Below are 15,266 nucleotides of genomic sequence, written 5' to 3'. Positions count from 1 at the left end.
GGTTAAGATGAATAGAAGAATCTCATTCAAGGAGATAGCACCTATGAACACTTATTAATATATAGTGGCCCCCTGATGCCCGGGCAGTCTGAGTTGCTCACTCTAACAGGCTGGAATCAGGAGTTGGCATATTTGGGCATATGCCAGGGCCTGCGGGAGGGCAACTTACCAACCCCTGACCATTGTCTTTAAAAAAAAATGCAGAGTTTTTATCTTTTCTTGGGTCTGATGCATTTGTCAAAGGACAGCTGCCGTTCCAAGTCATCTTCTCCCAAACAGGCTGTTTATGGAGAGGAAATAGTAGACAAGCGACACATCAGTACCTTATATCCGGGCACATGCATTCATATATGCAATATATGAAATATATGCATATATGAAATAAATAAATCAGTAGGGTTGCCAAGTCCAATTAAAGAAATATCTGGGAACTTTGGGGACGGAGCCAGGAGACTTTGGGGATGGAGCCAGGAGACATTGGGGGTGGAGCCAGGAACAAGGATGTGACAAGCATAATTGAACTCCAAGGGAGTTCTGGCCATCACATTTAAAGGGACAGCACACCTTTTTAAATGCCTTTATTCCATAGGAAATAATTAAGGATGGGGCACCATCTTTTGGGGCTCATAGAATTGGACCCCCTGGTCCAATCATTTTGAAACTTGGGGGGTATTTTAGGGAGAGGCACTAGATGCTGTACTGAAAACCTGGTGTCTCGACCTCAAAAAATAGCCCCCCCAGAGCCCCCAATACCCACGGATCAATTCCCTATTATTCCCTATGGGAATCGTTCTCCATAGGGAATAATAGAGTGCCCAGTAGACATTTCCCTCCCCCCCATGCTTTCTAAAGGGGGGGAGGGCCTCCAAACCAGGGAATCCCCTGCCCCCTCCCTCTCTCACACACACAAATACCTACTAGATCTTCTTCCAGAGAACTCTACTTGCTGTGAAAACGAAAGGAAAAAAGGGAGGGGCTGTTCTCCGAAACCCTTCCTGTTTCCTGCTTCCTGCCCAGCCTTAAAGGGGCACACATTTTACAAACGACTCAGGAGCTCTACAACAATATGAAGCCTACACGTATGTTCTCCCCCCTCCCCCCCGCTTCCCAATTTTTAAAGAGCGGGAGATGAGGCTGTGAACCCAGGAGTCCCCCGCCAGGGCGGGGGTGTTGGGAAGCCTATAAATCAGCCAGTCGAATATCTCAAATCCGAGGCACACGAAGAAAGAAGAAACTTTACTGTGCATCGCTGCACGTCAACAAACCTTTCAGAAAAGCTTCCTCAAAAGACAAATTAAGACCATGCGTCATTTTTTTTCATCATGGACAGGCCCCTGGAGTCAGACAGCCGTAGCTAGGGTTGCCAACCTCCCCGCCCCCATCCCAGCCACCAGCAGGGGAGGGGAGGCTTACCAAATCCAGGTTGGGAAACGTCTGGCAATTTGGAGATGGAGCCTGGGGAGGACAGAAGGCCACGATGCCACAGAGTCCACCCTCCAAAGCATCCTTTTTCTCCAGGGAAACTGATCTCTGTCATCTGATGACCTCTTGTTCTGGGGGGGTCCCCAGGTCATACCTGAAGGCATCTACAGCCAGAGCAGCAAAATAGAACCTCCATGTTCAGAGGCAGTGTGTCTCAGAATACCATGTTCTGGGGACAAACATCAGAAAAACGGTCTCATGGCCTGTCGCATTGAAATCACTACTGAAAGGCTGCCGTTCCTACGACTGAAATGTGCTTCCCTTCCGGCTGAATCGCACCCTGGCCAGAAACATTACCTAGATCTCGGCATCTAGAGATCATTGATGGAATGTAGTCTTGCAAGGACTTCCGTGTGTGCGGGGAAGGGAGGGGGAAGCACAGACAGGCCCAGATCCTATTATCCATTAGCAGCCCAGAACTCCTCCCTCCTCGTAGAAGCCTTTAGCCATTAAGTAAACAGCTCTTTGCACAAGTGACTTGAACGCATTCAGAGAGAGATCGCTAGCTTTCCATCTGAATGTTTACAGACCTTGAGTGAGGGACTAAACCGGGGCTGCTGGCTGAACTCCTTTTTAGAAGAGCTGGTCGCTTTGCACAACCCGGAGGTACAAAAGTTTTATTTTCTGTAGTCGCTGAAGTTTACTGTTTGCTAACAACCCTGCCTTGCTACTCCAGTCCGCAGAGACTCTTGCGATCCACAAGGCGAGTGTTATGAGTGACCGGCGAAAGGTTCTAGAGGGGAGAGGAGACACAGGGGGGGTCCCTGAACTAAGTCCCGCCTGAGATTCTGCTCACCTCTTTCTAACCCAGAGCTAACATTACAACAGACTCTTATTTATTTGCAGGTCACAGGATACCTAATGACATAGACATCAATCTGCTATTCTGAAGTATATTGCCTTGTTTTCGTTGCTGTAGCCCAGTCGACCCAAGCTAGCAATCACCAGACCCCCAACTAGTGATTCTTTTAATCTGCTAAAAAAACATTTCCATGATTTTGCATACTCATTCACTGCCCACTTTCTCTATATGTAGGACTGCTTGCCGTTCCAGCCTATTGTCTGATGAAGTGTGCTTCTAGCGCACCAAAGCTTACATTCTGAAGAAAACTTTGCTGGTCTTAAAGGCGCTGCTTGACTCCTGCTTTTTTCTACTGCTTCAGACCGACAGGGCTGCCCGCCTGGATCCATCTATTTTCAAAGAGCGTTTGGGGAACCAACAGCGCGGTTCAGCCGCTACTTTCCAGTAACTTCGGGAAGGGGGGGGGGGACCTCAAATCGGCAGAGTGACAGAAATGACTGGTAAGAACCGCTTAGTTATTTCAATCCCACACTCACTGCGATTGAAATAATTTATTTTGTAGCCACTACAGTGGCTGGTTGTTGTTTTTTTACTCAGTGTTGTTTTGTACAGAGCCGTCAGTATGCCCCAGGGATCTGCCAAGGACAAGAAGACAGGTCCCCGCCTGCAAGGAGCTTCCAATTTAAAATTTCCATTTAAAATTGAATGCAAGAGACTCAGCCAAGGGACAGGAGGGAAAGAGAGACGAGGATAAAGGCTGCATTCGTTTCCCTTAAGCTTGCTTAGACGTCAGTTTAGTAAGAGGGAGGCCGGAGGGGACGTGCCGAAGGCTTTACGGAGAAAGAGACATTTTGGGGAAGGATTTGAAGGAGGTGGAAAAGGTGGGGGGGATGCAGGTGTTCAGGGAGTTGGTTCCAGCCATGAGAAAATGGTTTCATTCCATAGAATCTAAAGAGTTGTTATCAGGGGGTTAAGCAATTGGATTAGGCAGTACCAAAGGATGGCTGGGAAGTGCCCCAGTGGTAGGGTTGCCAGACATTTGGGGTGGAGCCTTGGAGAAGTATGGCTTAGGAAGGGAAGAGCCTCCACAGGTAGCCATTTTCTCCAGGGGAACTTATATCTGTCCTTTGGAGGTCTATGCCCTGTTGTTGGCTCTCCAGAGGAACTGGTTGGCCACTGAGTGAGACAGGATGCTGGACTAAAGGGACCACTGATCTGATCCAGCAGAGCTCTTCTGATGTTCTTATGAAGGCTCTCGGCCCTGTTGTTCTTATGAAGGCTCTCTGCCCTGTTGTTGGCTGTCCAGAGGAACTGGTTGGCCACTACGTAAGACAGAAAGCTGGACTACACGATCTGATCCAGCAGGGCTCTTCTGCTGTCCTTATGAAGGCCTCAGCCTCTCTGCCCTGTTGTTGGTCCTCCAGAGGAACTGGTTGGCCAGTGTGTGAGATAGGATGCTGGACTAGATAGACCACCGGTCTGATCCAGCAGCGCTCTTCTGATGTTCTTAGGAAGGCCTCAGCCTTCATGCTCTGTTGTTGGCCTTCCAGAGGAACTGGCTGGCCAATGTATGAGGCAGGATACTGGACTAGATAGACCATTGGTCTGATCCTTCAGGGCTCTTCTGATGTTCTTATGAAAGCCTTGGCCTCTATGCCCTATTGCTGGCCCTCCAAGGGAACTGGTTGGCCACTGTGTGAGACAGGAGGCTGGACCAGATGGACTGCTGGCCTGGTCCAGCAGGGGTCTTCTGATGTTCTTATGGAGATTGGCAACCCTAAAAGCTAAGAAGCCTGTAGCTAGGCAGGAATATAGTGACACAGAAGGGCCTCTCGGCTGCCATAAAGATCTGACTTCAGTCTGGCTTCTCAGTCTAAACTTGTCAACAAATTGGGCCCCAGCTGGGCAACGGCTGATCCTATCTGGCCTCTTCTTGAACCCAGACAACCTGCTTTGCTCCTCATCCTCAGGAAAAGGGTTAATGGCCTTCTCATCCTTTCTTCTCTGGAGGGACAGGAGTCGAGGCTGAGCTCCAGAGAATGTGGATGGTGCTAGGCGAGGAGAAGACTCAAGGTGGACATCCAGCCGGGAATGCCTGCAGAGTGAACCCCAAGGAGAAGACTTTGGTTCCTGTGTCTGCACAGGAGAGTTGGGAAGAGCTCCATCGTGCAACCCAGAATGGCAACGTCCGCCTGGTGAAGCAGCTTTTACAACAAGGAGCCGGGACCGAGTGCAGGTGTGGAGAAGGCAGGGAGATCTAAAGCAACTGCCTCTGCTAGCAAAAAGCCAGGGCAGGTCTGGGCTTGGTGTAAGGTTGCCAACCAGGGTTGCCAACTCCAAGCTACAAGATTCCTGGAGATTTTCAGGGTGGAGATTGGGGAGGGCAGGGTTTGGCAAGGTATATCGCCCTGGAGTCCATCTTCCAAAGCTGCCATTGTCTCCAGGGAAACTGATCTCTGTTGCCTGGAGATCAGTTGTAATTCTGGGAGATCTCCAGGCCCCACCTGGAGGTTGGTGACCCTGTTGCTGACCAGTGGATAATTTGAATTGGCTCAACCGGTCAAATGGTGTTTTGTCAGGTGACTGATATCGGGGCCTAAAAATTCCCAGCACACTTTGGACCCTGTCAAAGGAGGGACACAAGAACATAAGAGAAGCCATGTTGGATCAGGCCAAGACTCTGTGTCACATGGTGGCCCAAACCCAGGTGCCATCAGGAAGTCCACCAGCAGGGCCAGACTCCAGAAAACCCCTCACACCATTGCCCCCCAAGCACCAAGAATACAGAGTATACAACCACTTCTTGGGTCAGTGAATTCCATACTTCCTTGTATCAGTTCTAAACCTACTGCTCATTAATTTCATTGAGTGCCCACGAGTTCTTATATTGTGAGAAAGGGAGAAAAGTCCTTCTTTCTCCGCTTTCTCTATCCCATGCATCATTTTGTAAACCTCTACCAGGTCACCCCTCAATCATTATTTCTCCAGGCTAAAGACCCCTGACCTCTAACCTTTCTTCATAGGGAAGGTGTCCCATCTCCTTAATAATTTTAGTTGCCCTTTTCTGCATCTTTTCCATCGCTATAGTATCATTTTTGAGGTGCTGTGATCAAAACTGTACACTATATTCCAAATTATGGGTTTACACAGGGGCCTCACGGTACCGGATCCTATCTTGTATAATGGCCCCCATAGCTGGTCTTGTTAAAACCCTATGGGTCCATAATCAGAAAGGAGGACCCTGAAGCTATACACCTTTAAATTGTTTTAAAAGTTCAGTTCCTCTCTTTGTTTCCTATCCCATAACGGATTGTACTTCTACGTATATCATTTGAAGTGCCCTGTAAGAACAGAAGCCACAAGAGTGAACAAAGGGAGAGGTGGAAAATTCCTTCTCAAATAACTATAATTTCTCAAAGTTTTCTGAGGAGGGAGAATGCTCATTGAAATCAGCGATCAGCCACTCAGTAGTTCTTTGACATGAGTGATTGAAATGTGGAATTCACTGCCTCGGCCTCTCTACCCTGTTATTGTCCATCCAGAGAAACTGATTGGCCTCTGTGTGAGACAAAATGCTGGGCTAGATGGACCAGTGGTCTGATCCAGCAGGGCTCTTCTGATGTTCTTCTCAGGGGAAGGCCTCAGCCTGTCTGCCCTGTTGTTGGCCATCCAGAGGAATTGGTTGGCTGCTGTGTGAGATAGGATGCTGGACTAGATGGACCACCGGTCTGATCCAGCAGGACTCTTCTGATATTCTTAAAAAGGCCTGAGCCTCTCTGCCCTGCTGTTGGCCTTCCAGATGAAATGGTTGGCCACTGTGTGAGACAGGAGGCTGGACTAGGTGGGCCACTGGTCTGATCCAGCAGGGCTCTTCTTATGTTCTTCTGAAGGCCTTGACCTCTCTGCCCTGTTGTTGACCACTGTGTGAAATAGGATGCTGGACGAGATGAACCACTACTTTGATCCAGCAGGGTTCTTATGCTTTTATGACATGCCACTTGTTGCTCTCCTGAGCGCTGTCCCCCCATGTGACACCTGCCCCAAGTTTCAAGAAAATGGACAAAGCCATTACCTGGTTGAGACTGTGCTGGGCACATGGTTCCCATCTTGAACCAGGCACCACAGGAATGGATGAGCTGCAAGCCTTCTTGGCTTGTACACCTCTAAATAGGGATGAAAATAAAACATGGCTCTTTTGGTTGATAGTTGTCGCAAAGGGGCCCTGACCCAGGCTAGCCAGATCTCATCAGCCCTCAGTCGCTAAACAAGGTTGACTGTGGTTAGACTCAGATGGGGTGACCAGGAAGGAAGTCTGGGGTTGGTACTGGAAGTTGCTATCCCAGAAGTCCAGGGTTGCTGCCCAGAGGCAGGCAAAGGCACGCGGCCTCTGTTCCGGGCTTTTTTTGAGCAGATACGCAGTTCCGGCTGGCTTGGCATAAGGAGTGTGTGGCCTAATATGCAAATGAGCTCCTGCAGGGCTTTTTCTACAAAAAAAAAAAGCCCTGACTCTGTTCATCTTTTGCCCTGAAAACCCCATCAGGTCACCATGCGTCTCCATAAGTCATAGACCGATTTTGCACTCACCTTACGCCGCTCTCGCGTTTGTCTTCTCAGCGCGGCTTCCTTCCAATTTCCCACTATCTGCCCCGGGGCTGCAGCAAGCATCGCCATTTTTGTGCAGCAAACAGAAACTGCTAAAAACCAGCTTCTGTTTGCTGCGCGAACAGGGGCAGATAGTGAGAAATCAGGAAGAAAGCCGCACTGAGAAGACGAACGGGAGAGCGGCATAAGGTGAGTGCGAAATCGGTCTCGGTGTCGCCAGGGCTTTTTTCGAGCAGGAATGCAGAGGGTGTGGTCTGATATGCAAATGAGTTTGTGCTGGTAGAAAAAGCCCTGCACAAAACAATGGTGCTGTCAGGGGGTGTGGCCTAAGACACCAATGAGACCCTGCTGGTATTAAAGATTTCAGGTTTTCACGGCTGGTAACATCATTAGGGTTTGTAGAGTCTTTCGGGATCAAGTGCCGTATTCTACTGGAGAAAGTTTTCCTTCCAGACGTTTCGTTCTCAGCTGCGGAGAACATCCTCAGCGCCACTGAGGATGTTCTCCGCAGCTGAGAACGAAACGTCTGGAAGGAAAACTTTCTCCAATAGAACACGGCACTTGATCCCAAAAGACTCTACAAACCCTAAAGACCCTGCTGGGCTTTTTCTACCAAAAAAGCCCTGCCTCTTTTCAGTTTTTGCCTTGAAAACCCCATTGCGTCATCATGGGTCGCCATAAGTCACGGTGTCGCCATGAGCTGACTGACTTGATGGCGCCTTCCACCACCAATTATGAATGCAGCTCTCTGCAAGCTTCAGAGGGAGCACTGCGGAATCAAACCTTTGGACTGGACTAGGTGGACCACTGGTCTGATCCAGCAGGGCTCTTCTTATGTTCTTCTGAAGGCCTTGACCTCTCTGCCCTGCTGTTGACCACTGTGTGAAACAGGATGCTGGACTAGACGAACCACTACTTTGATCCAGCGAGGTTCTTATGTTTTTATGACATGCCACTTGTCGCTCTCCTTTGGGGAGAAACACCTCTGGGGCTTGTTTCTCCAACTCTTTCCAGGGACGCGAATGGGTGGACTCCATTGCATTTGGCTTCCTTGAATGGCTATTCCGCTTTGGTCAGATTCCTCATCCAGCGTGGTGCAGTGGTCCATGCCCGCACCGAGGCTTCCTACACGCCGTTGCACCATGCCGCTTGGAGCAGCCATACCCAAGTGGCGGAGTTCCTCCTCGCTCGGGGCACGCCGGTGAACGTGGCGACCGAAGGACGTCTGACCCCGCTGCACTGTGCGGCTGCCAATGGACACATCCTGATGGTCCAGCTGCTCGTGAGGCAAGGGGCAGATCCTGCTGCCGAGGATGCCAACCAGTGGGCAGCCTTGCACTGGGCAGCCGTCAACAACCAGCTGCCCGTCATGGACTTTCTGATGTCCCAGGGCACCAGCCCAGATCTCGGTAGCGAGGGGGGAGTCACGCCATTACATGTAGCAGCTGAGGCGGGACAAATCGAAGCTCTGCGTCTCTTGCTCGCTGCGGGGGCTGAAGTGGATGCTCAGGATTCTTCGGGAAGGACGCCCCTTTCGATTGCTTCTCGCAACGGCACTGTGGAGGTAAGGCTGCAACTTCCCCTGGATCATTTTTTTCCCCTGTGTATTACATTTGCGTCCTGACCTGGATGACCTGGGCTAGCTTGGTCTGATAGAATCATAGCGTTGGCCCGAGTCCCTCAGCCTTTCCAACTAGATCCTGGAAGCCAAGCAGGGTCAGCCCTGGCTAGTCTTTGGATGGGAGACCGCTGTGGAAGTCCAGGGTTGCTACGCAGAGGCAGGCAACGGCAAACCACCTTTTTGTTTGCCCTGATCCGGATGGTCTCGTCAGATCTTGGAAACTAAACAAGGTTGGCCCCGGTTAGTACTTGGAGGGGAGACCAGCAAAGAAGGCCAGGGTTGCTGTGCAGGGTTGTCATAGGCAACCACCTCTGCACATCTCTGACCTTGAAAACCCTACAGGGTTGCGAGCTGTGATGCAATGGCCCTTTCTGCACATCACATTCATAGCCTGCTTTTCTGAATAAATATACAGATGCCCAGGACTTTGTTTTGTAGCAGGAACTCCGCTCTTTCTAAATGTTCCAGGACCGACTGTTTGATGATTTGTTCTAAAACTTTTCCAGGTATAGATGTCAAGCTGATGGGTCGGTAGTTACCCAGATCCTCTTTTTCCCCCTTCTTGAAGATGGGGACAACATTCGCCCGCCTCCAGTCTTCCGGCACCTCTCCTGTTCTTCAAGAATTAGAGCGATTCCTCAGTGGAACAGGCTTTCTCGGGAGGTGGTGGGCTCTCCTTCCTTGGAGGTTTTTAAACAGAGGCTAGATGGCCATCTGACAGTGATGAAGATCCTGTGAATTTAGGGGGAGGGGTTTGTGAGTTTCCTGTATTGTGCGGGGGGTTGGACTAGATGACCCTAGAGGTCCCTTCCATGATTCTATGATTCCTTCCTTCCTTCCTTCCTTCCTTCCTTCCTTCCTTCCTTCCTTCCTTCCTTCCTTCCTTCCTCAGGAGGTGGTGGGCTCTCCTTCCTTGGAGGTTTTTAAACAGAGGCTAGATGGCCATCTGACAGTGATGAAGATCCTGTGAATTTAGGGGGAGGGGTTTGTGAGTCTCCTGCATTGTGCAGGGGGTTGGACTAGATGACCCTAGAGGTCCCTTCCAACTCTATGATTCCTTCCTTCCTTCCTTCCTTCCTTCCTTCCTTCCTTCCTTCCTTCCTTCCTTCCTTCCTTCCTTCCTTCCTTCCTTCCTTCCTTCCTCAGGAGGTGGTGGGCTCTCCTTCCTTGGAGGTTTTTATACAGAGGCTAGATGGCCATCTGACAGTGATGAAGATCCTGTGAATTTAGGTGGGGGGGGGTTGTGAGTCTCCTGCATTGTGCAGGGGGTTGGACTAGATGACCCTAGAGGTACCTTCCAACTCTATGATTCTATGATTCCTCTGCATATTAGGCTGCACCTCTCTAATGTAGCCAATTCTCCAAGAGCTTCCAGGGCTCTTCGTACAAGGCCTACTGGAAGCTCGAGGAGGATTGGCTACATCAGGGGTGTGTGGCCTAATATGCAAAGGAGTTCCTTCTTCAAAAAAAGCCCTGCGGATGCTGGCATTTCTCTCTGCTTCAACCAGGAAGGCAATGATGGAGCCAGGGGGAGCTGTGCTTGGGCATTCATTCTGTCGAAACTGTCCAGCTAGTTTTTGCTCCTTGACTACCTACAATCCGGCTCTAGTCCAGTATTGCTGAACGTTGCATGAAACCAAGAATGCCATTGCAGATGCTGCCATTTCAGCTCATTTTTTTCCTTCTTGCCTTTCCTTTAAGGAGCTGACGCTGGCATCCTGGGTTCTCCTGCTCCTCTATTTTTGCCCCACACCTACCCTGCGAGGTAGCTTAGGCTGGAACAAAAAATGCTACTGATCCAGAATCACTATGTTAGCTTTATTTCTAAGTAGGGAACTGAACCTCAGTCTCTCCGGTGTGAGTCACTCTGTAGGGTTGGCAGCGCTGGGAAATCCCTGGAGATTTTGAGGGTGGAGCCTGAAGAGGGCGGAGTTTGGGAAGGGGAGGAGCCTCAGCAGGGTCTAATGTCAGAGAGTCCACCCTCCAAAGCAGCCGTTTTCTCCAAGGGAACTGATTATTGCCTGGGGATCAATTATAATAGCAGGAGATCTGCAGACCCCACTCTGAGTTTACAGCAACCAAACAGAGAATCGCAGAAATGGAGCAGAAGAAAGGTACAAAGACCTCCGCGAAAACCAGCCTAAGATATAAACAAATTAATAGAAACTTACAACAATAGCAGTGTATTTACACACACAAAAAAGTGAATTCAGTCACATTTGAGGTGGCAAAACACTTGAGTCCGCCCGTACCCAAAATTCTCAATATGAGGGTCTGGGCTGTGTTGACAAAGTCAATTCTAAAACGGAGTCCAGTGCCCCAGTCTTTCTTTTTAAGAAGAAGGGTGGAATGGTGTACATATGAACATATGAAGCTGCCTTATACTGAATCAGACCTTTGGTCCATCAAAGTCAGTATTGTCTTCTCAGACTGGCAGCGGCTCTCCAGGGTCTCAAGCTGAGGTGTTTCACACCTTCTTGCCTGGACCCTTTTTAGTTGGAGATGCTGGGGATTGAACTTGGGACCTTCTGCTTACCAAGCAGATGCTCTACCACTGAGCCACCGTCCCTCCCCTTTGACCTGTGAATCTATATACGAACATATGAAGCTGCCTTCTGCTGAGTCAGACCCTCGGTCCATCAAAGTCAGTATTGTCCATTCAGACTGGCAGTGGCTCTCCAGGGTCTCAAGCTGAGGTTTTTCACGCCTACTTGCCTGGACCCTTTTTAGTTGGAGATGCCGGGGATTGAACCTGGGACCTTCTGCTTCCCAAGCAGATGCTCTACCACTGAGCCACCGTCCCTCCCCTGCTCTCCAGGGTCTCAAGCTGAGGTTTTCCACACCTATTTGCCTGGACCCTTTTTTAGTTGGAGATGCCGAGGATTGAACCTGGGACCTTCTGCTTCCCAAGCAGATGCTCTACCACTGAGCCACCGTCCCTCCCTAACGCAGCAAGGCACGAAGACGCGACAGGGTTGCGCGTAAATCCCTGTTTCGCCTCGAGCTTCCATGAGTCAGAATGCCATTATACAGTTTTCAACGGAGAGCAGAGCTTCAGAATTCTTAGCAATCAAATCGACCCTTTGACAACTCCGCTCTGGAAGCGTTTCATTTGGCATCGTTTGCCGCCAAAGCTGCCTTTGTTAAATTAGCTTTTTTTAAAAAGAATGCGGCTGCTACTTTATTTCTGTTTGAATTTCACTTAAAAAAAAAAAAAAAACGCCCGGGAGTTTAAACTGACCTCAGCATTCCTGGTTAAAAACCAAATGGAAGAATCAGTTGCGATTGCTTCCATTTAGACAAACCTTAATGAACGTTAAATGACAAGCCATTAGCATTGTATTAAAAGTTAATGATCCTGCTGCTGTGAAACAATTACCTCATGGGGTTTTGCAGGTAGCATCCTTATAAAGCCTGTTGGTAACTAAAACTGCATTCATAAAACAGAATTACTCCCTTCTAAATCCGTTGAAGCCAATGGCCTTAAAAGGGTGCGACGCTGCTTAGAATGGTGCTGCAAAGCACCTATTATTGCTCTATAATTTAATGCTTTGGGAAAAAAAATCGGAACAATATTTCACCAGCTGGGAGGGAAGGCAGTGTAGTATAAACTGGTCTCATCAGATCTCAGAAGCTAAGCAGGGTGAGGTACTTGGAAGGAAGACCACCAAGGAAGACTCTGCAAGGAAAGACAATGGCCAACCGCCTCTGCTTCTCACTTGCCTTGAAAGCCCCTTGCTGGGGGAGCTGAGCAGGACTGGTACTTGGATGGGAGACTACCAAGGAAGACTCTGCAGAGGAAAGCAATGGCCAACCACCTCTGCTTCTCACTTGCCTTGAAAGCCCCTTGCTGGGGAAGTTAAGCAGGATCAGTACTTGGTTTGGAGACCACCAAGGAAGGCTCTGCAGAGAAAGGCAATGGCCAGCCCCCTCTGTTTCTTGCTTGCCTTGAAAGCCCCTTGCTGGAGGAGCTAAGGAGGGTTGGTAGTTGGGTGGGAGACCACCAAGGAAGGCTCTGCAGAGAAAGGCAATGGCCAACCCCCTCTGTTTCTTGCTTGCCTTGAAAGCCCCTTGCTGGAGGAGCTAAGGAGGGTTGGTACTTGGATGGGAGACCACCAAGGAAGGCTCTGCAGAGAAAGGCAATGGCCAACCCCCTCTGTTTCTTGCTTGCCTTGAAAGCCCCTTGCTGGAGGAGCTAAGGAGGGTTGGTACTTGGATGGGAGATCACACCAAGGAAGACTGCAGAGGAAGGCCATGGGCAACCCCCTCTGCTTCTCACTTGCATTGAAAGCCCCTTGCTGGGGTTGCCGCAAGTTGGCTGAGACTTGACCACGCTGGACACACACATGCTTAGCCATCCAAATGAGTTCCTGCTGGGCTTTTTAACTGGAAGAGGTTGGGGAGCTAGCAGGCCTTGCAGTAAGCTGACAGCAGGAGATGGCTTTGTTGGAAGGGTAACAAAGAGAGCTGGCCCTTTCCCCAAGAAGCTACAACTGACCTGGTGGGAGTCATGGTACACGACTCACTGAAGATGTCAACTCAGTGTGCGATTGCAATTTAAAAAAGCAAATGCTATGCTGGGGATTATTAGGAAGGGAACCGAAAACAAACCAGCCAGTATTAGAATACTCCTGTATAAATCTACGGTGCAGCCTCATTTGGAATATTGTATCCAGTTCTGGTCATCATACCTCAAAAATAGTATCATAGCTTTGGAAAAGATGCAGATTATTAAATTAAATTAAATAATAGATGGAACACCTTCTTATGAGGAAATGTTAAGGAGGTTAGGGCTCTTTAGCTTGGGGAAAATGACTATTGAGGGGTGATATGATAGAGGTTTCCAGGGCTTTTTTTTGTAGCTGGAACTCCTTTGCATATTAGGAAGGTGTAGCCAATCCTACAAGAGCCCCGTGGTGCAGAGTGGTAAAGCTGCAAGACTACAGTCCTAAGTTCTGCTCACGACCTGAGTTCGATCCTGGCGGAAGCTGGGTTTTCAGGTAGCCGGCTCGAGGTTGACTCAGCCTTCCATCCTTCCGAGGTCGGTCAAATGAGTACCCAGCTTGCCAGTTTGGAGAGCCAGTTTGGTGCAGTGGTTAAGTGTGCGGACTCTTATCTGGAAGAACCAGGTTTGATTCCCCACTCCTCCACTTGCACCTGCTAGCGTAGCCTTGGGTCAGCCATAGCTCTGGCAGAGGTTGTCCTTGAAAGGGCAGCTGCTGTGAGAGCCCTCTCCAGCCCCACCCACCTCACATGGTGTCTGTTGTGGGGGAGGAAGGTAAAGGAGATTGTGAGCCGCTCTGAGACTCTTCGGAGTGGAGGGCGGGATATAAATCCAATGTCTTCACCTATCTCACAGGGTGTCTGTTGTGGGGGAAGAAGATAGAGGAGATTGTGAGCCACTCTGAGACTCTTCGGAGTGGAGGGTGGGATATAAATCCAATATCTTCATCTACCTCACAGGGTGTCTGTTGTGGGAAAGGAAGGTAAAGGAGATTATGAGCCGCTCTGAGACTCTTCGGAGTGGAGGGCGGGATATAAATCCAATATCTTCATCTACCTCACAGGGTGTCTGTTGTGGGGGAGGAAGGTAAAGGAGATTGTGAGCCGCTCTGAGACTCTTCGGAGTGGAGGGCGGGATATAAATCCAATATCATCATCTTCTTCTTCTTCCTTTACCTTTTTTAGCCAATCCTACAAGAGCTTACAGGGCTCTTCGTGCAGGGCCTCATGTAAGCTCTTGGAGGACTGGTTGCATCAGGGGGGCATGGCCTAATAAGCAAAGGAGTTCCTTCCTGCTACAAAAAAAAGCTCTGGAGGTTTCCAAAATTATGCCTGGGATAGAGAAAGCTGCCACAGTGTTCAGGGACACAATGCACAGCCTCCATCGTCCAGCAGTGTAGGTGATGTCCAGTTGCTTGTGGGCCAGATGGGTCAGTTCTGGCCCACAGGCCATATGTTCGACACCCCTGCCAATAGCATTCTACCCTGGCAAGGTTCCTTCCTCTCCCCAGCTCCACCCCCAAATCTCCAGGAGCTTCCTGACTTGGAGTTAGCCACTCTAGACATCTGTGAGCCATACAAATGGCTCCCAGTCATGGGGTTGGTTTGAACGCAGAGATGCTAAATGGGCGGCCGGTCTTTCTGAATTCCTCTCCCTCTCTCTTTAGGTTGTGAAATTGCTCCTCCAAGCCAAGGCAGACACGAACATAACCGACCGCTACGGCTGCTCTGCTCTCCACAAAGCCGCAACTGCGGGACATCTGCCCGTCGTCTGCCTCTTGGTAAATGGAGGCACCGCTGGAGTTAACGGAAGGGATGGCTTGAATCTGACCCCGCTGCACCGAGCAGCCAGCAGCGGTCACGTCAGCGTCGCCGGCTGCCTCCTGGACCACGGAGCTGACGTCAACGCGGCCGGCTGGCTCGGCAAGACTCCGCTGCACCTTGCTGCAGAAAAAGGGCACTGCTCTTTGATGGAGCTTTTATTAGCCAAGGGAGCAGACCACACGCTGAGATCGTGGTGGAAGGAAACAGCCAAAGCACTGGAAGCTGAGAGGCCTGGTTCTGGAGACGTCTCCAGCCAAGCCATTTGTGGCCCCCCCCCTAGTCTCCTAATCTTCGTGCCCCGTACTGCCTTCTGACTCTGGCCCCGGCTCATCTGATCCAGTGTTGATGGATCGTATTTTAAATGTATTTATAATTTTGCAATGTCTAGCTGTTCCGTTATAATAGCACCAATACAGTGTTGTAATTGCCGTA

At 49.9% G+C, this 15,266-nt stretch overlaps 1 protein-coding gene across 1 annotated transcript; it reads left to right on the top strand.

Annotated features, from left to right (window-relative positions):
- Positions 1-4,292: 4,292 nt before the first annotated feature.
- ANKRD65 (ankyrin repeat domain 65) lies at positions 4,293-15,266 on the top strand. Its single transcript, XM_060259223.1, has 3 exons — positions 4,293-4,520; positions 7,901-8,450; positions 14,678-15,266. The coding sequence occupies exons 1-3, from the start codon at positions 4,324-4,326 to the stop codon at positions 15,146-15,148; spliced, it is 1,218 nt and encodes a 405-aa protein (XP_060115206.1). The 5' UTR covers positions 4,293-4,323; the 3' UTR covers positions 15,149-15,266.

Source organism: Heteronotia binoei, chromosome 18 (genome assembly GCF_032191835.1).
Source record: "Heteronotia binoei isolate CCM8104 ecotype False Entrance Well chromosome 18, APGP_CSIRO_Hbin_v1, whole genome shotgun sequence".
Lineage (NCBI taxonomy): Eukaryota > Metazoa > Chordata > Lepidosauria > Squamata > Gekkonidae > Heteronotia > Heteronotia binoei.
This window is presented reverse-complemented; position numbering and strand designations above follow the sequence as displayed.

Bases quoted from the DNA above. Each gene is read 5' to 3' on its own strand.
- ANKRD65 (XM_060259223.1), top strand. From the start codon at position 4,324: ATGTGGATGGTGCTAGGCGAGGAGAAGACTCAAGGTGGACATCCAGCC. The intron at 4,521-7,900 runs GTGTGGAGAAGG...AACTCTTTCCAG, and splicing joins GGAGCCGGGACCGAGTGCAG to GGACGCGAATGGGTGGACTC. The intron at 8,451-14,677 runs GTAAGGCTGCAA...CTCTCTCTTTAG, and splicing joins CTCGCAACGGCACTGTGGAG to GTTGTGAAATTGCTCCTCCA.